Raw genomic sequence first — 27,211 nt, forward strand, 5'->3', positions numbered from 1 at the left:
AAGGACATCACAAACATCCATGCCCGAGGCAGGATTCGAACCTGCGACCGTAGCGGTCTTGCGGTTCCAGACTGCAGCGCCTTTAACCGCACGGCCACTTCGGCCGGCGGATAAACACAAAATGTAACACAGAACAGTAGCTACATAAATCATATCAAAGATGATGATAATATGAGAGCACTCAAAACACGAGACTGAAAAATTAAAATAACTGCTGCAAGCATAAGTATCAAGCAAAAATATTTATCCCTCTTGCTGTGTGTTAAATTTTAGTCTTAATCAACAGAAGACCATTCACAGCTGATATTGCTATCTTTTTAATTTCTCATTTCACAGATGATAAACAGCTGTTTCATCCTCGATTTATCCATATCTTCTGTATGCATCTTCAATTCATGGTATGATGCTTATTTAGACCTTGCATTATCTACTCGATGTTTTGAAACCTTTGTCTTCCTTATGTAATTTTTTTGTGAAGGTTATTATATAAGAGTGATACCCTACATGTATACAGTCTGCTTATACTGAAAGGCCTCAAACAAAATTGACATCTAGGCTACAGCATCTGTACAATAGGTCTAAAGGTGCTCTGAATAAGGATGTGACTTGTCCACCTAGAGTTCCATATTGAGAAACTTCCCTCGTAACCTTTGTCCTCACAGTTCACAGCAAAATATTCAGTTTTAATCTCACAAAGATTCATATTATTTCAAACAAGTACTATGGAGCAGCTGGTAGTAATAATAGACACTAATGATCTCACATTAAATAAAGCACTATGCATAAAACATGTTAGGCTCCAGCTAGATAAATTAAGCTGAAGTCATTACAAAGACAAACAAATGAAGAAGTTCACTGCAGCATATTTTGCATTCTGAAGTATCTTCTCTCATGTTGATTAGAAAGTTAAGGATGCCAGCTGAATTTTTCGTACTTCCATTTCCTTAAAGACAGATCACATTATATTCAGGAATAATACAGGCAATGTAAATAAAGTATTCATTCAAAAACAGTAATTGATAAGAATATTGTCTAAAGTGGAAATTTGTACATCCTACAGAGGCCTCTTCAATGATACTGGGATTATTCCACTCATTTCTCTGTGTATTTATTCCTTTGTAACATTTGTTGCCAGTAATAAAGTTTTGGATGAAGTGTGATTTACATCTGCTCAATACAGAACACAGAAATCATCAATATGTGGGCATTATCTCCTTGTCTAGGTTCCAGAGAGATAATCTGACCAATCAAAATCAGTTATGGCACTGTGAAAAGCTCATGTTATTGTGTCATGCAAAATAAAAGAACCATACTTTTATTTTCAGTTTTCCTTTCCTTATGTCTGTCTTATCAATGGCCCTCTTTGCCACTCCAATTTCTCACTTAAAATTTCTTGCTTTGCTAGTTACTCCCACTTGTTATTTCCTGCTGCACCTCCCTTCGCCTATGGTCCTGGGGAACTTTTCTAATGAATCCCTTTTCAGTTTTCTTGCATCCCTTTTGTCTTGTGAAGGAACATCCGGTTCTGAAAGTAATAATTTTTATACTTTTTCCTGCTGCCACTTGGAAAGTGAATCTTTTTTTCTGTCCATTCTTGATTGTAGTGGTTGAGTTAATGTTTCCAAATTCAAAAAAGCATACACTGTCAAAGGGAGAGCCACCAGTGAAACAACATGTGTTGTGCACCAGCTGTTATGTAAAAACAGTTTGGCCTTTTACATTCGCATGACTATCACTAAGTTATCAGTTAGACGAATTTCAATAAACATTTCACAATTCTGTTATTTTCTGAATATTACAAAATTTACTTGCTAGTCGAAAGTTGAATCATCACACATGACATTCTAGTCAGTGACATGTAAGTTGTTTATGCAAACACTGCAGGTAAGTGATGAAACAAAAATTGCTGTGCAGAAAATAAAGCTTTAACATTCTGGCACAAAGTAACTGAACATTGTGTTATTGACATATAGACTAGTGATATGTTGAGAGGAAAGTGTTACCCAAAAGCTGCTATTGATTTTGAAATTTCTACCAGTGTACTGTAAATTATAGGAGAATGAAAATAAAATGAGAATTCATCAGAAGGTAAAGGCTATACATACCAATGACATACACATCATACTCTTTGGCAGCTGTAGCAAATGAAGATCGTGCATGGTGCATACTCTTTATGCATATTTTGTGACCAGGAAGATGATAACTCCATTGACTGAATCCAGGAGTAAAACATTCTATACTTGCATGAGTGGTTGTATCATCCATTTTTCCACCTATGACTAACATCACCTGCAATATAATTACAGTATTCTCTGCAGACCTACCATTATGAACACAGTTCCTGAAATAATAGGATGAAAATGCTACATTTCAGTACGCTCTGCTCCTAGAGTTTTATAATAAACTACCAGTAATTAACTATAAGCTAATAAAGATTAAACAAATAAAAATTGAATTCTGTCTGAGCCTGTCTTTCTGTGATTCCTCAAACCCACTGACTATGCTAATGGTCATAAAAACTAGTTTTCTCCATAAAAGTTCAGTTTATTTCACTTGATGAAAGACCCACAGTATCAAAAATTACTGGATTTGGCATAGGTATCTATATTTCAGTCAGTTGCTGTTGTGTGTTTTTCTGTTTTACTTTGTCATATTTTCATTTTTGAACCTTCCCTTCTTTTATTCACAAATGACATAATTCATTGTATAATGTAGCTTGGAACCAGATAAAAACTACTGAAGCAACTTTCAAAGCCACTGCAAAGAGGGGTTTGTGTATGCAAACAACTGTGATACTAGACAAAGGAGAGGACAATCATTAAGGATGATGGCTAAAGAGCTGATGATTATACTTGTGTTCTTTAAATCATCAAAGTATGTCAGCAAGAAGTTCAAAGGTTATAGTCACACTATAACTCACTTCTTCATGTGCACAATAAAAGATTCAAATTCAAGACAAGTCTCTCATACAACTCCTCTTCCTGTCCTGTCACTGGCATTTCTTATCTGAACAGAGGCAGGCCACCCATAAAAGAAGCTGTGTCATCTATAAACATGCTTCTCAGTGTAATGTAATTGACTTTAATGACTACTTCACAGCCTATGTAATCTGGGTCTTTGCTTTCTCTAACACCAGCTTTTCTTAATTTCACAGGAAAGAACTCTCCCTACACATATCCTGCATTTCCACAGCCTCCTTCGACTTATTGCCCTTATCACTACCATCTGACTTCTCACCCATTGTTCTTGCTTCCACACATTCTGCTCTGTTACTCCCATACCAGACTCTCAATCTATGTGGCACTCTTCCACATCACTCTAGCTGATCCATGTCTTCCTTTTCTGCACTCTTTTTCTCAATCCATATCTTTCATATCCCCATTGAATTAGTTTATTATTCTTGTAATTAGTTTATTACTCTTGTAAGAATGAGTCCCTACCCTATCTCCTTGTGTAGGTGCCAACCACCTCCAATCAATGTGTCTAGCCCCCTTCCTTGCAGTACTTCCATTTTCTTGCCACACACATCTTTAGGCCCTGTTCCACAACTAGGTTCCGAGTTTCTCTCTCTCTCTCTCTCTCTCTCTCTCGCTCTCTCTCTGTGTGTGTGTGTGTGTGTGTGTGTGTGTGTGTGTGTGTGTGTGTGAGAGAGAGAGAGAGAGAGAGAGAGAGAGAGAGAGAGAGAGAGAGAGAGAGAGAGAGAGGGGGGGGGGGGGGGCGGAAAACACACACTTGTTTGTGTTACTTAGTTCTCCGAGGAAAGATTTTGCCCAGAACCTCGGCTATAAATAATTATTTTCTAAATAGTTATCTGCTGTTTAATATTTTTTTCAACAAAAATAATCAATTTTTGAAAATATAATGTAACTGGATGGATAAAAAAATCTACTCACCAAGCAGTGGAAGGAGAAAACACATATAAAGGCACTGAAATGTGCTAGCTTCCAGACACAGTGGCTGCTTTTTTTTGGCAGAAGGGTTGAAGGGGAAGGAGAAGGGGTGAAGAAAAAGGACGGGTGATGTTTACGAAATGGGAAGAGTTCAGAAAATTCACCCAGAATTTTGGGTCAGGTGATGCTTATAAATTGGGATGAGGAGGAACGACTGATTGTTGGGCACTGCACTGAATAAGATTTGAAAACTTGAGAGCTTAAACATGAAAGACAGAGTAACACACATGACAGAGACTACTGACAAAAACATTGTGCACAAGTTACTAAGAGTAGAAAGCTAAGTGCATTGTAGGTGGTAGAGATGGGGGCACAGAAAAATAGACAGGTCACAAAATAAAAGACACAAAAAACTGCAAGGAAGTGAAGAAAGAAATAGTTACTGAGAAGAAATTAATGTAAATTAAGGCCTGATGGGTGTCAAGAACCAAGGATATGTTGTAACAAAATGTCCACCTGTGGAGTTCTGAGAAATTGGTGTCTGGGGGAAAAATCCAGATAGCACATGTGGGGAAACAGACACTGAGGTCATGACCGTCATGTTGTAGAGCATACTCTGCAACAGGATATTGTATGTTGTCAGTATACACCCTGTACCTATTCCCAGTCATCTAACTTATGACTTTGTGGTAGTCACGCCAATGTAAAAGGCCAAACAGTTTTTACATAACAGCTGGTGCACAACACATGTTGTTTCATTGGTGGTGACACTATATGCTTTTCCAGTTACAGGGCTGGTATAAGTGGTGGTAGAAGGATGAGTAGGGCAATTCTGACAGTGGGGACAGTCACAGGAGCAAGAGCCATACGGTAGGGGAAATGGGTGCAAAAGGACCATAGGGTCTGACAAGGATATTGTGGAGGTTGGTAGAGTGACAAAAAGCTGTTCTAGGTGTGATGAGCAAAATGTCAATTAGAATGGACATCATTGGAAGGCATGATTTTAGGAAGTCACAGCCTTGTTGAAGTAACTAATTAATACACTCAAGACCAGGATAAAATACTGAGTGACAAGAGGTGTACTCCTTAGTTGTTTTTTGGAGGGATCAGCAGTACCAGGATTGAATATGATGACCTTTGAAGGTCGCAGGTTTTCAAATTTCATCTGATGCAGTGTTAATCAATTAGCCTTTCATCCCAATCCCATGAGGTATGGTCCCCTGATCCAGGGTTTTGGATGAGCTTTCCAAACCTAAACCTCACCAGTCCTTTTTCTTCTTTCCCCTTCAACCCTTCTGCCAGAAGAAGGAGCTACTAAAGCCAAAAGCTTGCAAATTTCAATATCTTTATATGTGTTTTTTCCTGGTGAGTAGATTTTTTTAATCTATCCAGTTCAATATATTTTTTCTATTGATGAGTAGTACCCCAGGAGGTGATAATAAAATGGGGGAAGGAGGAGGGGGAATGGGAGAGGAAAGAAGTAGAGAAGGGAAAAGGACTTGGAGGTGCATTGGTGAGATGTAAGGCTTGTGTAGTACTGGAGTGGGAACAGAGAAGGGAATACGTAGGTGGAAGACAGGGTTTAGGACTAGGGGTTACGGGAATAAAGGATATAATGTACAGGGAGTTCCAGCCTGCGCAATTCATAAAAGCTGGTGTAGATAGGAAAATCCATATGGTACAGGCTGTGAAGCACATCATGTTGGGTGGCATGTTCAGCAACTGGGTAGTTCAGATATCTTTTGGCCACAGTTTGGTAGTGGCCATTCATGGCGATAGATAGCTTGTTAGTTGTCATGCCCACTTAAAAAGCAGCACAGGGCTTGCAGCTTAGTTGGTGGATCACATGGCTGCTTTCACAGGTGGCCCTGGCTTTGATGTGGCAGGAGAGACCTGTGACAGGAATATATGAGCCACGAGGCAAGCATTTGGAAGAGTGGTGGAGTAGTGGCCGACAAAAATATTGCGCATGTTTAGGGATCAGTAGAATATAAGGGGCACTCAAATGGAAACAAGGCTGAAGGAAAAAATAAGTAAATTGTTTATTATTTCAGAAGTAATCACTATAACTGTAAATATATTTATCCCACTGTGAGACAAGATGGTCAACGCCTTCACATTAAAACATTTACAGTTGCCTACAGAGCCATTACTGTACCCAGGCATGTGCCTCTTCATCCGAAGCAAATCAACGGCCACTTACATCTTTATTCAGGGCTCCAAAAATATGGAAATCACATAGGGAGAAATTGGTACTGTATGGAGGATATGTAAGGGCTTTCCAACAAAACTTCTGCAGCATACTCGAAACAACCTCAGCAACATGTGGCAGCTGCTCCAGTCCTGGGTGGTACTGTCTCATGAGAGGAGTGCTGCTTTGTGGCAGGACAGTGGGTATATGGGAGGAGGTAGGTCACTGGAGAGACAAGGCACAGGAGATCTGTTTTCTGGACAAGGTTGGGAGGTTAATTTTGGTCTGTAAAAGGCATTCATGAGATCCTTGGCATATTTGGAGAGGGACTAATCAGTACAGGCGTGATGATCCTGGGTAGCTATACTGTATGGAAGGTACTTATTTGAATGGAATAGGTGGCAGCAGTTGAGTTGAAGATATTGATGGTGGTTAATAGGTTTGGTGCGGACACAGGTACTGACATAGCCATCCCTGAGGTGGAGATCAACATCAAGGAAAGTGGCTTGTGGAGTTGATGAAGATCAGGTGAAATGAATGGAGGAGGAAGTGTTGATTAGATTAGATTAGATTAGATTTACTTTCATTCCAATTGATCCGTAGTGAGGAGGTCTTCCAGGATGTGGAACATGTCAGAAAAATAACAATACATAAAAAAATTTACAACTAAAACAAATAAGCTAATGTACCATTCCACAGGTCCCAAGTGGAATGACTGCCATTTTTTAATGAACACTGTACGAAAGAGTCATTTTACAAATACTAATGCACTGAATTTAAAATAAAAAAGTTTTTTATTTATTTATAAGGTAATAAACATGTAATACAACTACTATAATACTTATTTACAATGAACACATTACTGCAATGAAATGGTGCAGAAGTTAGATTGTACTTACACACACACACACACACACACACACACACACACACATTTACAATGAACACATTTACAATGAACACATTACTGCACTGAAATTGTGCAGAAGTTATATTGTACATATATATATATATATACACAAATCAGTTGGTTTTACTGAGAAATTCATCAATGGAGTAGAAGGAGTTGGCCACCAATAAATCCTTTAGGCTTCTCTTAAACTGAATTTCATTGGTTGTTAAGCTTTTTATGGCTGCTGGCAAGTTATTGAAAATGTGTGTTCCTGAATAATGCACACCTTTTTGTACAAGACTAAGTGACTTTAAATCCTTGTGAAGCTTATTCTTATTTCTAGTATTGATTCCATGAATTGAGCTGTTGGTTTGAAAAAGTGATATATTTTAATGACAAATTTCATTAAGGAATAAATATATTGGGAAGCAGCAGTTAGTATCCCTAGTTCCCTAAACAGGCTTCTGCAGGATGTTCTTGAGTTCACACCACATATAACTCTTACTGCACGTTTTTGTGCCCGGAAAACTTTAGCTTGGCTTGATGAATTACCCCAAAAAATAATCCGATATGACATTATGGATTGAAAGTAAGCATAGTATGCCAGCTTTTTCACTTTTATATCCCCTATGTCTGACAAAATTCGCATTGCAAACAGAGATTTGTTAAGACGCTTCAGCAGTTCTGTGGTGTGCTCCTCCCAGTTGAATTTATTATCAAGCTGTAATCCCAAGAATTTAACACTGTCCATTTTTTCTATCTTCTTGTCATTGTATGTTAGACATATACTCGTGGGACACCCCTTACAAGTTCTGAACTGCATGTAGTGTGTTTTTTCAAAGTTTAGTGACAAAGAATTGGCTGGGAACCAGTGATTAATGTCCACAAATATTTTATTAGCTGATCTTTCTAAGACTACAATTGATTTGCTATTTATTGCAATGTTTGTATCATCGGCAAACAAAACGAACTTGGCATCTGGTAATGTTACTGATGAAAGGTCATTGATATACACAAGAAAAAGTAAGGGCCCCAAAATGGAACCTTGTGGGACCCCACATTTAATTAGTTCCCAGTTGGATGATGCCTGATAGCTTGTTACATGTCTCTTTCCTAATAACACCCTTTGTTTCCTGCCAGAGATATAAGATTTGAACCATTTTGCAGCATTTCCTGTTACACTATAATATTCTAATTTACTTAAAACGATATTGTGATTTACACAGTCAAATGCATTTGACACATCACAAAATATACCAGTTGCCTGCAATTTTTGTCTAATGAATTAAGCACATTTTCACTGTTGTAGATAGCCTTCTCAATATCCGAACCTTTTAGAAATCCAAATTGTGACTTTGACAGTATGTTATTTGAGATAAGATGGTTACAAAGCCGACTTTTTCGAAAATCTTTGAGAATGCTGGCAGCAGTGACATTGGACGGAAATTTGATGCTATTTCTTTATCTCCCTTCTTAAACAGTGGCTTAACTTCAGCATATTTCAGCCATTCAGGAAATATTCCACTGATAAACGACTGGTTACACAGATAGCTTAATATGTTACTTAGGTCAGAATCACATTCTTTAATTAACTTTGTTGATATTTCATCGTACCCACTAGATGTTTTTGATTTTAAAGATTTTATGATGGACATTATTTCTGTTGGGGTAGTGAGGGTCAAATTCATATTATGGAAGTTACTTGAAATGTCTGGTCTGAGGTATTCCATAGCAGCATCTACCAAACCTGATAACCCCATCTTATCAGTAACAGTTATAAAATGTTTGTTAAAAAGTTCTGCAACACTACACATCTGTCACCAATGTATCATTTACTCTTAATGCTATTTGTTCCTTTTCATGCCTGGTTCTACCGGTCTCCTCCTTCACTATATCCCATATTGTCTTTATTTTGTTATCTGATATGACTATCTTTTCCTTGTAATATATTTGCTTTGACATCCGTATTACAGTCTTTAATATTTTGCAGAATTTCTTGTAATGTGCTACAGCATCAACATTGGAAATGTTTCGGATTGACAGATACAGTTTTCTTTTTGTTTTACAAGATACCCCTATTCCTCGAGTAATCCATGGCTTCTTTGTAGACATTGCTCTAACCTTGGTAAGTTTTGGGGGAAAGCAGTGTTCAAATAAGGTAAGCACTTTATTAGCAAAAATGTTATATTTTTCATTCATGCCATGAGCACTGTAAACATCAGTCCAGTGAATGTCTCTGAGGAGTGTCCTAAAATAATCAATTTTTGGCTTATTGATTACCCTCTTGAGCTCAGATTTAACAGATTTTATATCCTGTTCAGTATTAACATTTAACAGAAGGAACTGCATGTCATGGTCTGAGAGGCCATTGACTATTGGTTTTGTAATATAATTTTGTTCATTGGACTTTTCTATAAAGATACTATCAATGGCTGTTTGTGAGCAAGTGGCTACCCTAGTGGGGAACTTTACAGTGGGAATTAAGTTGAATGATAGTGTTACTAACTCAAATCAGTTCTTATTGGGATAGTCTTTAAGGAAATCTCCATTGAAATCACTAGCAACCACTATTTCTTTGTTTTTGGTTGTTAAATGGGCCAGTACAGCTTCAAGGTGGTTTACGAACAGATTAAAGTTACTTGCAGGTGCTCAATATACACTTAATATTATGAAGGATTTTTTGCGAAATTCTAATTCTGTTGCACATGTTTCCATATGCTGTTCTAGGCAAAATTTATGAATGTCTACGTTCTTAAATTTATGACAGTTCCTGATGAATGTGGCAGCTCCTCCTTTCTCCATTTCTGATCTACAAAAGTGAGATGCTAACCTAAACCCTGAAACACTTAAAAGTTCTATACCAGTGGTCACATGATGTTCAGAGAGGCAGATTATGTCAGCTGGGTTTGAAGACTCTAATTCATCTATGCAGATAGTTAATTCATTAATTTTATTTCTCAGTCCTCGAATATTTTGATGCAATAAAGATAGCTGACATTTCACATTGACACAGTTAAAATTGGGTAGAGTTAAAATATCTGCTGACTGTTGAAAATTCTTAACCAATAGCTGTTTATGCTGACGTAATAAGCTGGAATTATGTTTTCTGATTTCTTTCTCAAACTGAAGGTTTGTCTCAATTCTAACCTCTCTTAAAATTTGCTTTCTTTCTGTCCTCTCTACCCTAAAAAAGGGTTCTGGATGTATGTGGATAAAGTTTCTCACCCTCAGATCAGAATACGAAGATGTGATCAATGAATAGGAACCAGATTATAACAGTCTGGGAGTCTGGGTGGTTAGGAATAACTCCTCTAGGTGGCTCATGAATAGGGTAGCATAGGATGGTGTGATGCAAGTGTACACTGCTGTACCACAGATTTCTTTGTAGGTGATGCCTTCAAAGGAGAAGTAATTGATGGTGAAGTTATGGTTCGTCGTGGTCACCAGGAAGAAGGCAGTAGGTTTGGAGCTGGTTGGGCAATGGGAAATGTGGTATTCAATAGTGGTAAGGCCATAGGCATAGGGGATGTTACCCTATAGTTGACAGGGATGAGCAGGGTGCTGGGTGGTAAAGGAATAGGAGCTGTGGAGAGTTGGTGGGGAATACGGTTGCTGTCTTCTATATGGGAGAGTAGGTTGCATGTAATAATCTGTTGGTGTTAGTCCAGGAGAGTACAGATTCTTTCTGAAGGAACAAAGTAACCAGTGACAATGAGGCATCCTGGGTGCTTGGGTTTATGAGCTTTAGAAACCATGTAGAAGGTAGGAGTGTGGGGAGTTGCAGCGGTGAGGAGAGAGATAGACTCAAGGATTTGGTTCTGGGATGAACCTAAGGAACTGAGGACAGACTGGAGATCCCCCTGAATATTTGGAATAATGTTGCTGTGGTAGGGTTTGTATGTAGATGTATCTGACAGCTAGCGGAGTCTCTCTACCAGGTAATACTTGCAGCTCATAACCGTATCAGTAGAATCTTTGTCAGCAGGTAGGATTATAATGTCAGGGTCAGGTTTTAGGTGGTGGACTGTGGTTTTTTCTGCAGATGTACAGTTGGTTTCCATGTTGAGGGATTTGGAGAATGATGATAAGGGAAAGTTCAAAGTTTGGAAATTACGTAAAGTTAACAGGGGTGATTTGGGGGCAGTGGGGGTGGATGGAGGAGTAAACTGAGACAAGTAGGATTCATTGATGGTTTTGGATTGAGTCTGATGGGTAAGGTTGATGGCAAAAAGTATTCTACTACAGGGATTGGGAGAAGGAGAAGGAGAGAAGAACTTTAACAAGTCCAGAATGAACGAATTTGGGAGAGGGGCAAAAGGTAATGCCTTTGGAAAAAGCCTGATACTTCTATGGGACTAAGGCTTTTCATGACTATATTGTATGTCTCTTTAGTTTCTGAGGGTTTGGTAAATGTAGCAGGTCTGCAATGCAAGGTTTGGCAGCTATGAGGGGAGGCATGGGAGGTTTCATGAAGGCTCCTGTAGAGGATGTGGATAGTGGTAGTCCAAGGCAGGAGTATGAGCTGAACAGGTTGAAGAGCTTTTTAAGATGGCATTGAGCATGCTGCTCTATTTTCTGGAGTGTAAGAGTTTGTGCCTGAAAGACAGAATGCAGAAGTTTTGGATTGCACAGCAAGAGAATTTCATGGATGGAGAGGAGGTACTGCAAGCAAGGTTTTGTCTAATTGATATGATTTTGTGAGATAAGATTGTAAAGGCTTGTGGTCTGGTAGAATTTGGACAGATAGAGGTCACTGTGGAAGGAGTGGCTGCAGCTGGGGGTAATTTGATGGTCAAGCCATTCTGGGGGACTCCATGAACTAGGCAACAATGCAGGAACAGTATGTGGGACTGGGTTCTGGCTTGGGATAGGGAAAATTTTCTGTAATGGCACAGACAGAAGGAGCAAAGATGCATATGAATAATAAAATGCATATCAGTACATGGGGAAAACCACAAAAGGGACAAAATGGAATGAGCATAGTAGAAAAGGTGAATGAGTGAGTAGAGTCTATAATGAAGGCAACAGGTGTAGTTCATGTGACACAGGAAGGTACACAAAAACACATGAAAGTACATAAGGGTGGATGGAGGTAGTGTGATATGTTCGAAGGTACAGGAATAATTATATCGGAGAGAAGAAAGTGGGACACCAGGCACTGCACTTACAATCTGCTCAGTCACAAAGCCATTTTCTGCATGTGGACAAGACCATTGATCCAGGGTGCCTTGGAAGATGGAATGCATACAGCTTGGAAGCTGACATTAAAACACTGAAAAGAAGAGGGGGGGAAAAAGTTTGGATACTCAGTAAAGTAAAGCCATACAGCTTAACTACATGTAGTCATTGGATCTGTAGTTATAACAGTCCCCTTACAAATATGCAAAGGGTCTCATGGATGCCTTCACAGACCAAAATTACCCTCCAAAACTTGTCCATAAATAGATCTCTTGTACCTCATCTCTTCAGACACTTATTACCTCTCACATTCCCACTGTCCATCCACAAAGGAGCATTCCTCTTATGACTCAGTACCACCCAGGTCTGAAACAACTGAATCAAATTCTCTGCCAGGATTTTGACTACCTGTCACTGTGCCCTGAAATGATGAATATCCTGTCCTCATTCTCCACACCCCTCCCATACTGATATTCCGCTGTCCACCATAACTATGCAATATCCTTGGCATTCCAACTCCACCCCTGCCACCAACCCCTTGGGTCATGGCTCCTATTCCTGCAACAGACCTAGATGCAAGCTACGTTCCATACCTCATCCCACTACCATCTGCTTCAGTCCTGTCATTGGCATCTCCTACGCCATCTAAGGCAGGGTTACCTGTGAAAGCAGCCATGTGATCTGCCAACTAACCTGTACCCCCATGCTGCTTCCTATGTGGGCATCCCAACTAACAAGCTGTCTGTTCATATGAATGGCCACTGCCGAACTGTGGCCAGGAAACCATTGGAACACCCAGATGCTGAACATGCTGCCTAATATTATGTACTTCACTTTAATGACTGCTTTACAGCCCATGCCATTTTGATTCGTCCTACTAACACCAGGTGTTCTGACGTGCAAGTGAGAACTCTCCCAACAGCATATACTTCACTGCTGTTCACCCTCTGGCCTAAACATTTACTAGTCCCTGTCTTCCACCTACCTATTCCCTTCTCTGTTTCCATTCCAGTACTGCACACACCTTACACTCCATAAATGCACCTACAAGTCTGTTTCCCCTCTCTACTTCTTTTCCTCCCTCTCACCCCTCCATGTCTTAACACAGCCTCTCAACACTGCACCTAGCAATCCTATTCTGTCTCCACCATTTCCCTGCAGTTCTGACAGACAATACTAGCATCCTCCCTCTTCACCACGAGCCTGCTACTCCCCCCCCCCCCCCCCCTTCCCCTGGTTCCACCTCACCTCACACATCCTGCTTACACCCACCACCCCTCCCCAAAGATTGCTGCTCACATCAGATATACAGTCACAGTCAGGCATCAGTGCCCAGAGACAATGGCCATTTGTGTGTGAGTTGTGCTTTGTGAATGTTTGTGTATTTTCTACTTCGGAAGAAGGACTTCATCTTAAGATGTATTTTTTATTGTGCTTTTCTGTGACTCAACACAACCTTTTCATGGTGAGTAGCAATCTACCCTTCCTATATTATTGTTAGTAGCATCTTACACATAAAATGACTACATCTGATTCACAATAAACAGTATTTATGGCCACCTACTTTACACAGTAAGGTCAGCCCATTACAGTGTAAAGTAAGTTTGACTGAATATTATGAAAAGGACAGTTGTTATTCACCATACAACAGAGATGCTGAGTCACAGATAGACACAATGAAAAGACTGTCAGAAAGTGAGCTTTCGGCCAACAAGGCATTCATCAAAAATACACAAAACACACACACACACACACACACACACACACACACACACATACACACATGCAAATGCAACTCACACACACATGACCACAGTAGCCGGCTGTTGAAGCTTCAATAAGCAGCAACTATGGTCATGTGAGTGTGAACTGCATTTTGTGTGTGTGTGTGTGTGTGTGTGTGTGTGTTTTTTTTGTCTGTTTTTGACAAAGGTGTTGTTGACTGTAAGCTCACTTTCCGACAATCTTTTTGTTGTGCCTATCTGTGCCTCAGCACCTCCACTTTATGGTGAGTAGCAACTATCCTTTTCATAATATTGTTACATTTCAGTCTGGATTTCCCGTTGTTTGGTATTTTGACTGCTGTTTTTAAATTCTTATGTTAGACACTATCATTAATATTATCCTATCACATATCCCTCCACAACTGGAACATCATGTACACCTGAGAGCTGTATGTTGCTTAGAAATATTATATCTCTGCAGGAGTTAATCCTTAACGTCATATCATGTTGTTCGCCATATTTCTCTACTGCAATCAACCATTATCATCAACAATAAATGTGTGTTTTTTTATATCTAACATTATTTTTTCCCACTTGTCTTACACCAACATTTAATTCAATATTATTTTTTATCACAGCCATTACATTAAATATTCTGAAGACTAAAAACCACAAATTAAAAGGGAAGGCAGAACTACTGTAAATAAGTATTCACCAACATGCAAGTTCAACACATGTGCACCCTGAACCATCACAAATCCAAGCAAGGCACTAAGATATAACTATTTATTGAAGCAACCTGCATATGAAACTTCCTGCCAGATTAAAACTGTGTGCCACATTGGAAGTCAAACCTGGGACTTATGCCTTTCATGGGCAAGTGCTCTATCAAATGTTCTATCCTTACACAACTCATGACCCATAGGACAACTTCTTTGAAGTTTGGAAGGTAGAAGGTGAGGTAACAACAGAGGGTAAAGCTGTGATGGTGGGTCATGAGTCACGCAATGAAGCTAAGTCAAAGTACTTGCCCATGAAAGGCAAAGGTCTGAGTTTCGAATCCCAGACTGACACACAGTTTTAATCTACCAGGAAGTATCAAATCAGCGCATACTCTGCTGAAGAGTGAAAACTCATTCTGGAACATAAATATGCTTAAAAAAACTGTGATTGTTTATTTCATTCTCTGTACATTTATCGTTAACTCTTTAAATATTTTATTCGCTAACATTACTCCTTATTCTTATTGTACTGATTATTTATTAGTCCATCTTTACTTTACCGTACAGGTTGTCCAAGTGCTACTGAACAAGTCAAAATAACATAATGCAACATACAGTGTAAACAAAAACAGGTAATATATAAACACTTTCATACTTGAAGTTTAGCTATTTGATCTCTATTTGAATAAAATTATTGTTTTTGCTTATTTAAAAGCTCCTGTGCTTCCACATTCCTCAATACCACTTCTTTAAGCATCTGTAACACTTTTGTCATTATTCTTCATGTAAAAGAGAGAGAGAGAGAGAGAGAGATTCAATGACCAATGACTGCTATAGATGTCGCACAAAACCCAAAGAAATTTTGATCATATGTTCAGGCTGCTAGCGACACCAAAGGTAGTGTCCACACACTTATGGATGACACAGAAATTACAATTGACAGCAGCCATAAGAAAACTCTGTTGCAAATTGTTCGTTTACAAACAAAGATCTAAGAGTAATTAATGTATGTAATACATTAATACATGTATTAGTGTCAACAGTATTGAGAAACAGCTGAAAATGGTAAAATTGAACAAGGCCCTTGGGCCCTGTAGAATCTCTGTCATATCCCATACAGGCCCTCTCTCTGTTAAGTATAATTTACTGTAGCCCAATGAACAAAAAACTATGCCCAGTGGGTTTGAAGAAAAGACAGCTCACATACGTCGAACAGATGTAGCAGAAATCATCCCCCCCCCCCCCCCCCAAAAAAAAAAAGCTGCCCTCCAATATCAAAATATCATTGACATCCATCAGTTGTAGAATCTTAGCATACATCCTCAGCGCAAACATAATGAGATACCTCAAAAGCAGTGATTTTCTCCATGCCAACCAGCATGGATTCAGAGAACACCAGTCATGTGAAACACAACTTGTGCTGTTCTCACATGACATCCTGAATACCATGGATCAAGGCAGTCAGGGAGATGCAGGACTTTTCGACTTCCAAAAAACTCACCTATTAAACAAAAACATAAGCTTAAGGGGCATAAACAAAATTTGTGACTGATTTGAGAATTTCTTGGTAGGGAGGATGCAGTATATTTTATCTGACAGAGAATCATCAGCAGATGCAGAAGTAACTACAGGTGAGTTCCTGTAACAGTGTGTTATGATCCTTACTGGTTTCGATAACGGTGTCCTGCATGAAGAAAGTTTGCAAATACACTCCTGGAAATGGAAAAAAGAACACATTGACACCGGTGTGTCAGACCCACCATACTTGCTCCGGACACTGCGAGAGGGCTGTACAAGCAATGATCACACGCACGGCACAGCGGACACACCAAGAACCGCGGTGTTGGCCGTCGAATGGCGCTAGCTGCTCAGCATTTGTGCACGGCCGCCGTCAGTGTCAGCCAGTTTGCCGTGGCATACGGAGCTCCATCGCAGTCTTTAACACTGGTAGCATGCCGCGACAGCGTGGACGTGAATCGTATGTGGAGTTGACGGACTTTGAGCGAGAGCGTATAGTGGGCATGCGGGAGGCCGGGTGGATGTACCGTCGAATTGCTCAACACGTGGGGCGTGAGGTCTCCACAGTACATCGATGTTGTCGCCAGTGGTCGGCGGAAGGTGCACGTGCCCGTCGACCTGGGACCGGACCGCAGCGACGCACGGATGCACGCCAAGACCGTAGGATCCTACGCAGTGCCGTAGGGGACCGCACCGCCACTTCCCAGCAAATTAGGGACACTGTTGCTCCTGGGGTATCGGCGAGGACCATTCGCAACCGTCTCCATGAAGCTGGGCTACGGTCCCGCACACCGTTAGGCCGTCTTCCGCTCACGCCCCAACATCGTGCAGCCCGCCTCCAGTGGTGTCGCGACAGGCGTGAATGGAGGGACGAATGGAGACGTGTCGTCTTCAGCGATGAGAGTCGCTTCTGCCTTGGTGCCAATGATGGTTGTATGCGTGTTTGGCGCCGTGCAGGTGAGCGCCACAATCAGGACCGAGGCACACAGGGCCAACACCCGGCATCATGGTGTGGGGAGCGATCTCCTACACTGGCCATACACCACTGGTGATCGTCGAGGGGACACTGAATAGTGCACGGTACATCCAAACCATCATCGAACCCATCGTTCTACCATTCCTAGACCGGCAAGGGAACTTGCTGTTCCAACAGGACAATGCACGTCCGCATGTATCCCGTGCCACCCAACGTGCTCTAGAAGGTGTAAGTCAACTACCCTGGCCAGCAAGATCTCCGGATCTGTCCCCCATTGAGCATGTTTGGGACTGGATGAAGCGTCGTCTCACGCGGTCTGCACGTCCAGCACGAACGCTGGTCCAACTGAGGCGCCAGGTGGAAATGGCATGGCAAGCCGTTCACAGGACTACATCCAGCATCTCTACGATCGTCTCCATGGGAGAATGGCAGCCTGCATTGCTGCAAAAGGTGGATATACACTGTACTAGTGCCGACATTGTGCATGCTCTGTTGCCTGTGTCTATGTGCCTGTGGTTCTGTCAGTGTGATCATGTGATGTATCTGACCCCAGAATGTGTCAATAAAGTTTCCCCTTCCTGGGACAATGAATTCACGGTGTTCTTATTTCAATTTCCAGGAGTGTATACAGTCAGGTTTTGATTACATTTCAAGCTTGTGATTCACATATCACTTTAAATGATCAGAAATGTGAAACTGCATACTTTACAAAATGCAAAAATATAGTATTCTATGATTAAAATATCAGTGCATTACAAGCGGAGTCAGTCAACTCATATAAACACCATGGTATGAAATGGAATGATCACATAGGCTCAGCTGTGGATAAGGAAAATAGCAGATTTCAGTTTACTGGGAGGAAACTGGAAAATTTCAGTCAACATTGATGCAAGGCATCCTAAGATATTGTTCAAACCTGTTGAACACATATAAAACAGGACTAATGGTGAATATTCAACACATACAAAGAACATCAGCAATGAATGATCACAGGTTTGGTTTATTCAAGGACATGCCACAAAAATGTTGAAAAACATGAGCTTGCAGTTACTGGAAGATATATGCCAACTATCTTGCAAAAGCCTACTTACAAAATTTCAAGACAAGTGTTAAGCAAGGAATCTAGGAACATGCAATGGCCCCTGTATCTCGTTCCCATAGGCACAACAAAGACAGAATTAGACTAATTACGTTGCACAAATATGCATTTAAGTAATCATTCTTTCCACATCCCATAAGCCATTGGAACAGGAAAAATGCTAATATGTGGTGCAATGGAAAGTACCCATTTCCATGCATTTTAATTTGGTTTGCAGAGTGCAGGTACAGATGCAGAACTATCAAGTCACAATAAATGTCTCTATATGCCAAAAAGTATTTGGTTTGCTTTATGATTCATTCTTCATAACAACAACCCAGTCTTAAATCATACAAAGCACTAATAAGATGGAAGAAAAGTATCTATCCTTACCAATTACTGAGAGACAAAAATCCATGTAGGACTCATTGAAATGCTACACATTTAACATGGATTTTAAGCTACTGCAATGAAGACATCCTTCATGGGAAGAAAAAGACAAAAGTGAGAAGAGAGAAAAAGTACAAAAAAGGAGTGCATATGATGGAGGGAGGAGACATTTACACAGAACATAGTCAAATGTGGCAAACAAACTAAGTAAATCTATGGAATAAAGTTATTTTTATTGCTTATCTCACGTGCCTCCCCTAATCAGTTCTTTAATGACTCTCTGCCTCCAATATTTCTTACATTCTCTAAAGCATTTGTCTTTTAATTTCACAAGTTTGAAGTTCTGTGGTCACTGATAATGATCACAGAAACTACTGGCTCAATGTCTATTAGTTTTCTCTTCATACTGGCCCTGTCCAGTTGTTATAATTTCAATTTCAAGCAAGTGAACTCTTTTATATTTTCACTTCCGTATTGTGAATTTAATAAACAATAATAATCTGATACTTACCTGTTGCTCAGCATGGTATCGAAAAAATTTGCAGGGTCTCTTTTCATTCAGTATAAGGTCGTTTTGTTCTGGATCATCATATCTTACAGTCAAAATTTTATCAATACATTTATCCATTATAGAACGAAGCTCAGTCTTGAACATAACTGAATCAATTTTTACTGAGATAAGCTTTTCCATTGGTACTGCATCCAAACAAATCATTTTTGGAATCAAAGGAATGTGTTGTGCACGCTTCTCTAGATCAACTTTTATCCAACGAATAAATATCTGCATAGAAATAACAATGTTTATGTAAAATTTAATAATTAACAAAACAACAAGTTTTTAATCATTTATATACTTACAAAAGTAAAAATAGCATGATGGTAGTAAGTTACAACATTGTATCATCACTGTCATTGGCATTTTTGTTGGAAGCTGTATCTCAACTTCTTGGAAGGAAGGAAGATTTAGGGTCATTAGAGACAGATGCAAGCTTTGATTAGAGGAAGTTTAGAAAAGAAAATCAGCTGTTATTTCTGCACTGGAACTATCTGGCATTTGCCTTAAGCAGTTTAGGGAAACCATGAAAACATAAATTTAAATGCTCAGGTTGGAGTCTGAACCACTGTCCTCTTGAATGTGAGCCAAGTGTCTTACCATAGTACCATCTCGCTCAGTAATTTCTTAGATGCTAACTCAGAGAATGTATACCAGCAGAAAACTGAATGAAAAATAACAGTTTATGAAAGATGACAAGCAGGAAATGTGGAGGAGCCATTACATTGTGGTTCAAACGTCCTAGTCTAAGCTATAAACAGGAATGGGACAAGGACACAGATAATATATAGCAGTCTTGTGAACACTATAAAAGACTGCACGTCAATGAGGAGGCAGCAGCACTGAACAAAACACACATTATCAGTGAAATGAATAAGGGAGATTCAAAGTTTTGACAAATTAGAACAGGGGCTTCTCAGAGAGAAAATCTGGGAATAAACTATCAGGAAAGGACATATTTGAAACAACAACATACTGCTTGACAGAGAGAGAAAAATACAACACCACAAAGAAACCAACAGAAATTCATCTAAGTTACATCACACATGAGTAATGCCAACACAAAGAAACAAATCTTTTGTCACATTAATAAAATGACAATACTGCCCCAGTTTATGAACCCGCCCAAAACAGGCAATAAAATCTTTACTAGACAATATCAACTCTAGTGCACTTTACATATTTAGGAGACATTAACTGCAATGTATCTTTGAGTCCATAATTCACTAGTCATACCACCTACAAGACCCTTTTACATCATTTCCCATGTTGTTTCTAGTCATCAACTTGTTAGTCTGATACAAGCCAGTGACAGAGCATGTGATGTACAGTGAGGATGACTAAAATCTTCAGGCACTTTAACTTCATGTTGTCAAAAGTGTCCTGACACTCCATTTACATGATTTAAGGCTATATGGAAAAACAGAAGATTAATGTTTAACACACTGTTAACATAAAGGTAATTAGGAATAGGTCACAAGCTCTCACTGGAAAAGACATTGTGTGGAGATGCACCTTAATTGATTTAGAGAAAACACAGAAAACCTTAATCAGTATAACAGGAAGGATATTTGAATCCTAGTTCCTTTAAATACAAGTCTACTGTTAAACTATGCATATAAGAGGACTGAACACATTTTCTGTTTGATCTCCTTGGCCCATATAACTGTTCCGTGCACAGCATGTCATTCTGTTATCAAAAGATATGTACCAGATCCAAAAGATCAGGTGCAGGAGATAAGACTTTTTGCCACAGCGTATGAAAGTGTTAAAAGGCCTGTGTCTATAAATATATATTTTATGGTTAAGTAATTAACACCACAATAAAATCAACTAACACTCTAGTTATAATATATAAGAATGCTTTTTATATGAGCCAAATACATAACGGAACAGGGAACAAGGAAAAGTGCCTCAAATTCCTTTATAATGGTGAATATGGAACATGATATTTTGGGGATAGATTCAGATTGTAAAGATTTCCTATCAAGAATTCCACTATTTAAAATAAATGAATTCCCATAAATTTAAAACAATGAAGGTTATTAGTTGTCAATGTCAGTTACTTGAACATGCAAATCAATTTTACATTTCTATAACTGAAAAACACAATTTTATGAAATTTAAAGAAATTATAGAAATACAAAAATTCTGTATAGAAAACATTATCACAAAAACAGGAAAGCTTTTACTGCTCACATCATGCAGTAACATGAGTTTCTATAATTTCAGTGTATTAAACATACAGGAAAATAGTACAAATACTGAATTCATGAATTAAATTACTAACCTCAAGTAGCCTACTTTCATCATCAATGTTTATGTAATCTGAATAAAGAATATCTGACAACAGTTCAATAGTTACATCCAAGAATTCAGGCTGTTCACAGACCGATGAGAAATTACGAAGTATGCAGCGCAAAGCTTCATGGGCAAGATCATTGTAACCACTATCTATAGCAGTCTGGTACACTGATAGGCAGTTGTCTACACAGAGACTTGTCTGTAGATACTGGCAGCAGGGGTGGCTTAAAGCTGGAATCTGTAGGAAATCTGCCATACTGATCACAGAATAAATATTTTCCTCAGAAATCTGAAAAATACATAAATTCTGATGAAAAACTGTAACCTTCTACACACAATTACCAACGTATTTATTTACACATGATATACACACTCCTCACAAAAAATATGTAAAGATATAACAATATTTCTTAAGTACACCCACAGACTCCCAAAATTACAAAATTGAAATGATTTCAAATGGAAACTGAATATAGCGATGTAGTATAATGCTCAGTCACCTCTGCTAGATAGGTGTTAGATGCTCCCCAACTTTTTCATGTGACAACTTGTTTCTTTGACTCACATCTGACTGTGATCTAAATCATGTATTCTTTCCATATGCATGGTATCATAATCAACAAGTAACTTGTTGTAAGAGACTAAGCAAACAGAAACATCAATTTCCTACTAATACACCATAATCCTTGCATCAGAAAGTGTAACAACTTTTAAAATAATCACAGACTTTTGGAAAAACTGTAGCTTGCACATATAAATGACTTCTATTCCTGTGTAGAACTTCTATAACATATTACACACTGTCTGTCAGATGATACTGCTAACAGTGTGCATCATTCACCTTTTGGAAGCAATCATAAAACCAAAAGATAACACTGCAACATCACTTCAGAAAAAGTTAATATATATGTACTGTTATTTACTTTTCCCCCTTAATAATTAAAAGAAATGTACCTGTTGTTTTATAGGAATCTGTTATCAGTTACTATAACATTATATTACCACTGATTTTTGATTGTTATCAGCTGCTGTGTGTTTTATAAATACTTATTTATATTTGTTTTAATCATTAGATTTCCCCCTTTTGTCATATGATGCTGGCTGCAAAATATGTACACCATATACAATTTTAAATAAAAATAAGGAAAGATCAGTACATAGATGACACTATTTCTCAGTGGTTATGTACCAGACTGTGGGTACTGAGGCCCCCAGTTCAATCTTCAGTCAGTTCCAGAATTTTTGTCTGTCACTTATCGCTTCTTTTGCCTCTGCCATGTTTGTTAACGCAAAAAATGTTGAGTTGCACTGTGGTTCGCAGACCATGTCAAACTGTAGTGGCTGGGTAAGCCAGGTCAAAAGTTGGATGAAGGCAATGGCATACCACCTCCAATAGAACCATCCCCTAGAAAAGAACTGTAGGTTCCAAACCAACTTTCAGGTTGATGAAAGCTTACCACTTACACAGACCTTTCATTATTGAACAGTTTCAATATGAGTAACGACATACCTGAGGTCCCCTTGTGAGTTTCTTCATATTTTGGGCCCTGGTTATTTGCATTTGTAGAAGCCAGGGACAGTCCAATATTCAGGAATGAAAATGCTACTTTTTCTGTATCAAATATTAATTACATGCACTCACTTTTAATGTAATAAATGCTAGGGGAAGTCTAAGAATCATTAGAGCTTCTTTACTGTTATCAAATTATCAGTAAATTAATTGGAATAAGAAATGAATTATGGTGGAGACACTACTGACACAGTACAAATCATTCCAAAGTCATGCAAAGTTTGCTAGTGATTCTTGTTGGGTGCCAAGTCAGTCAGACAGTGTTAGCAAGTATTTCTTGTAAGAATTCCATGTCAGTTATACTCTCAATTTTCAGTAGTTTATGGAGTTATGTGTATCAGACTGAGAAATTTTCTATTATTTTACAGTATTTATTAGTAAACACACCATAATGGCACCTCTAACTATTATTTAACACAGATCTGCTACATGTATGTACAACTAAAGCCACACAAGTAGAATTTTTTTCATACCGGTAGTTTCTGAGAGGTGCTATTTTATCTGCTGTGAGTGTCAACATGAACGGGAAGACTACACAGAGCAGGTAGGAGGATGCCTTGCACATCGATTTGCAAGGTTTATCTGAGAACAGGTTATCTTTTCTTTGTAGGTTAACAGGCAAGCTCAATTTAGCTGTATAGCTCCTATGTCACTCTCTACGCATTTGTGGTTAATCTGAGAAAGCCACATTGAGGTCAAGTCATGAGGAGTTCTTGCACTTGATAGTATCCGTTTCAATATCATGTGCCAGTTTAATGTAATTACATCTTCTGTGGCAAGTATATAAATAAGTAACAATCATGGGGAATAGAACAGTTCATCATAATGTAATTATATGTGAAGGATTGTTTGAACATCACCTCTAGTGAAGATAATGGCATCAATTAAGCAATCATGTGGGTTCACAAGTTTCTTCTGGTATGCCAGATGCAGATGGGCTTCTAAACTGTGCAGATGTTTATTGATATGTTTCACTATGCTCCAAAAAAGTCTCACTTGTTTTCTATAGAATTAAGGTTTTGTGAATTAGTGGGATAGTTAAGATGCAATAGGGGCCTGAGTGTTCATCAAACCAGGAATATATGTCTTTAGTTCTGTGAAGATTGCTGTTATAATCTTGGAGGACAAGAATCCTCTCAGTATATTCATCATGACGATGTAGAAGAAAGAGCAACTGGTCACAGAGAATGCTGAAATAAACATCCTGGTTCATGTTCACAGTAGCCTGAATGGGTGGTCAAGTTATGGTATGAAGACACCTCCATTGTTATAACGTCAAGTTTAACACATATATTTCAGAAAGACACAACACATATAAGTCACAGACTAAGTTGACAAGCAAGACAGGTGTACACGTTAGCATTCGAATGAGCACTGAGTCCCAGTCTAGCGGCCGCTGCTCGGCTGGCCGCTTAGGTGGCGCAGCTGCTGCATGGCTGGCAGACAGCGCCGCACGTAGAGGACGCGTGTAATTGCGCGGCGGCATTTTTGAATGATCGGTGAGTCACAACACTTTTCCCCCCTTTGAAATTTTTGCACTGTTCTTGATGGAGGTGTCCTGGAGATGGCTAACATCCATAGGCGTTGTTTGACTCGCCGTAAAGTCTCGAGGAGGAGGCTTCCCATATGGATGGAAGTGTCCCCGATGATAACGGGTCGAGATGACAGGAGACATAGGGGTCGAATCTGCTGGGGCCCCATGCACCAATCTGCCCATTGCGGCAAGTCCAGTTGATATGACAGGAGACATGGGCGATGTGTCGGCATCCATTGGAGGAGGAGGCAAGTAGATTTGCTCTGACAGAGGATGGTCATCCGGTTCCTGCATGGGCACATCTCCTGGTGGCGTCCGTTCTTGTGCTGGCATCGCGATGACGTTGAGAGGGCTGCATTGTGAGTATTGAGAGATGCCAAGATCCCGAGCGTCAGGTAGAGCCAAAGGTGGTGTAGCGGCATTCGGAACAGGCGTTGCTGGCACACGAAGCCGAAGCTGGTCCGAATGACGCACTGCAACACCCGTGTCCATCAGGATTTCATACAGGCGTCTGCCACGGTGCCTTAAGATGCGGCCCGGGCTCCATTTTGGCCGCCTGCCATATCCCCGTACCCAGCCGAGGTCGTCAGCGATGAACCGGCCAAGTGAAGGCACATGCGGCCGTGAGGTGGAAGGCCACAGAAGATGAAGTAGTGTGCGGGGCTGTCGGCCATGTAAGAGCTCAGCCGGGCTGTGGTCGCCCATGGGGGTGAAACGGTAAGACGTCAGAAACTGGAGAAGCGCATCATCTGCAGCAGAAGAAGTCAGAAGTTTCCACATGTGAACCTTAAATGTGTGGACCAGTCGTTCAGCCTCACCGTTGGATAGTGGATGAAACGGTGGGGCCGTGACATGCATAACACCGTGATGAGCACAAAAATCTGCAAATTTGGAAGAGGCAAATTGCAGACCATTATTAGTAACAAGAATAGAGGGAAGGCCTTCCAAAGAAAAAATGCAGGCGAGAGCACTGGTGGTTGCTGCGGTGGTAGGCGACGTGCAACGAACAATGAAAGGAAAGTTAGAGTAGGCGTCAATTACGAGGAGCCTATAAATACCTAAAAAGGGTCCCGCAAAGTCAGCATGAATGCGCTCCCAGAGCTTCTCAGGAGAAGGCCACGGTAACAAAGATAACTTCGGGGCAGCGGCCTGTGATGCACAAGGGCCGCAGGCAACGACCATGTATGCGATTTCAGAGTCAATGCCAGGCCAGTACACATGACGGCGCACCGGAGATTTTGTGCGAGACACACCCCAGTGCCCTTGGTGAAGGAGGCGCAAGACCGAAGCACGCAAAAACGCAGGTACCACAACACGCGGCGAAGCACTGTCAATGGAGAGGAGGATAACACCATCCCTAGCCGTGAGGCGCTAGCGCAAAGTGTAGTAGTTGTGCAACGGATCAGAAGTCTTAGTGGATGGACGATCTGGCCAACCCTTCTGAAGACAACGTAAAACCCGGGAAGGAGCCGCCAGCCTGTCCCCAGTGATGGGGAACCCGTCCACAACCCGCTGCTCGGCAACATCCAGGTGGAAACACAAAAGTTCGTCCCTATCGAATGCCTGATCAGGACCCATGGGAAGGCGAGACAGAGCATTAGCATTTGCATGTTGAGCCGTTGGCCAGAAATGAATCTCATAATTGAAACGAGACAAGTAAAGAGCCCAACGCTGGAGGCGGTGTGCAGCCTTGTCAGGAAGTGACGTTAATGGATGAAACAAGGAAACAAGTGGTTTGTGAGCCGGAACAAGATGAAATTTTGAGCCATAGAGAAAAACACCAAACTTATGAAGAGCATAAATAATGGCCAAAGCTTCTTTCTCGATTTGAGAATACTTTTGTTGGGCATCCGTGAGCGTTTTGGAGGCATAAGCAATGGGTTGTTCTGAACCGTCAGAAAAACGGTGCGCAAGGACTGCACCGACCCCGTATTGAAAGGCGTTGGTGGCAAGAACAAGATGTTGGCCAGGTTGATAAGTAGCCAGGCACGGGGCCTGTTTCAGCATAGTCTTCAATTTCTGGAAAGCCGCTTCGCATGACGTGGACCAGTGAAAAGGCACGTTTTTATGCAACAGGCGATGCAACGGCTGAGCCACCGGAGCCGCAGACGGTAAAAACTTGTGATAGTATGCTATTTTCCTCAAGGAGGCCTGCAGTTCCTTAACAGATGTAGGGCGAGGAAGGGCATCGATCGCAGCAACAGTTTGCTGAAGCAGATGGATACCATCCCGAGAGAGTTGAAACCCCAAGTACGTGATAGATGCCTGAAAAAATTGTGATTTCTGAAGATTACACTTAAGACCGGCAGTCTGTAAGACATGAAAAAGTGTGCAGAGATTTTGAAGATGTTCTTCAGTGGTGGAGCCAGTGACAACAATGTCGTCCATGTAATTGATACACCCAGGGACAGGGAGAAATAATTGTTTCAAGAATCGCTGAAAGAGAGCAGGGGTGCTAGCAACCCAGAATGGCAAGCGTTGGTATTGATAGAGGCCGAAAGGCGTGTTAAGGACTAGAAAAGGCCGGGAAGCAGCGTCGAGAGGAAGTTGATGATAAGCTTCTGACAGGTCAATTTTAGAAAAATACTGGCCTCCAGCAAGTTTAGTGAACAGTTCTCCAGGACGGGGCATAGTGTAAGTGTCGATGAGGCATTGAGCATTTACAGTGGCTTTGAAATCGCCACAGAGACG

The 27,211-nt window shown here is 40.3% G+C and overlaps 1 protein-coding gene across 2 annotated transcripts in view; it reads right to left on the minus strand.

The window, feature by feature from the left end:
• LOC126473273 (kelch-like protein 28) overlaps positions 1-27,211 on the minus strand; it is a 153,927-nt gene that overhangs the window by 36,250 nt on the left and 90,466 nt on the right. For both annotated transcript variants that reach the window (XM_050100228.1, XM_050100227.1), the window contains 3 exons: positions 21,403-21,705; positions 19,071-19,340; positions 2,106-2,289 (listed from right to left, as the gene is read on the minus strand). In XM_050100228.1, coding sequence (XP_049956185.1) covers positions 2,106-2,289; positions 19,071-19,340; positions 21,403-21,705 — 757 coding nt within the window. The remainder of the gene's footprint in view (positions 1-2,105; positions 2,290-19,070; positions 19,341-21,402; positions 21,706-27,211) is intronic.

Source organism: Schistocerca serialis, chromosome 4 (genome assembly GCF_023864345.2).
Source record: "Schistocerca serialis cubense isolate TAMUIC-IGC-003099 chromosome 4, iqSchSeri2.2, whole genome shotgun sequence".
In the NCBI taxonomy this organism is placed as follows: Eukaryota; Metazoa; Arthropoda; class Insecta; order Orthoptera; family Acrididae; genus Schistocerca; species Schistocerca serialis.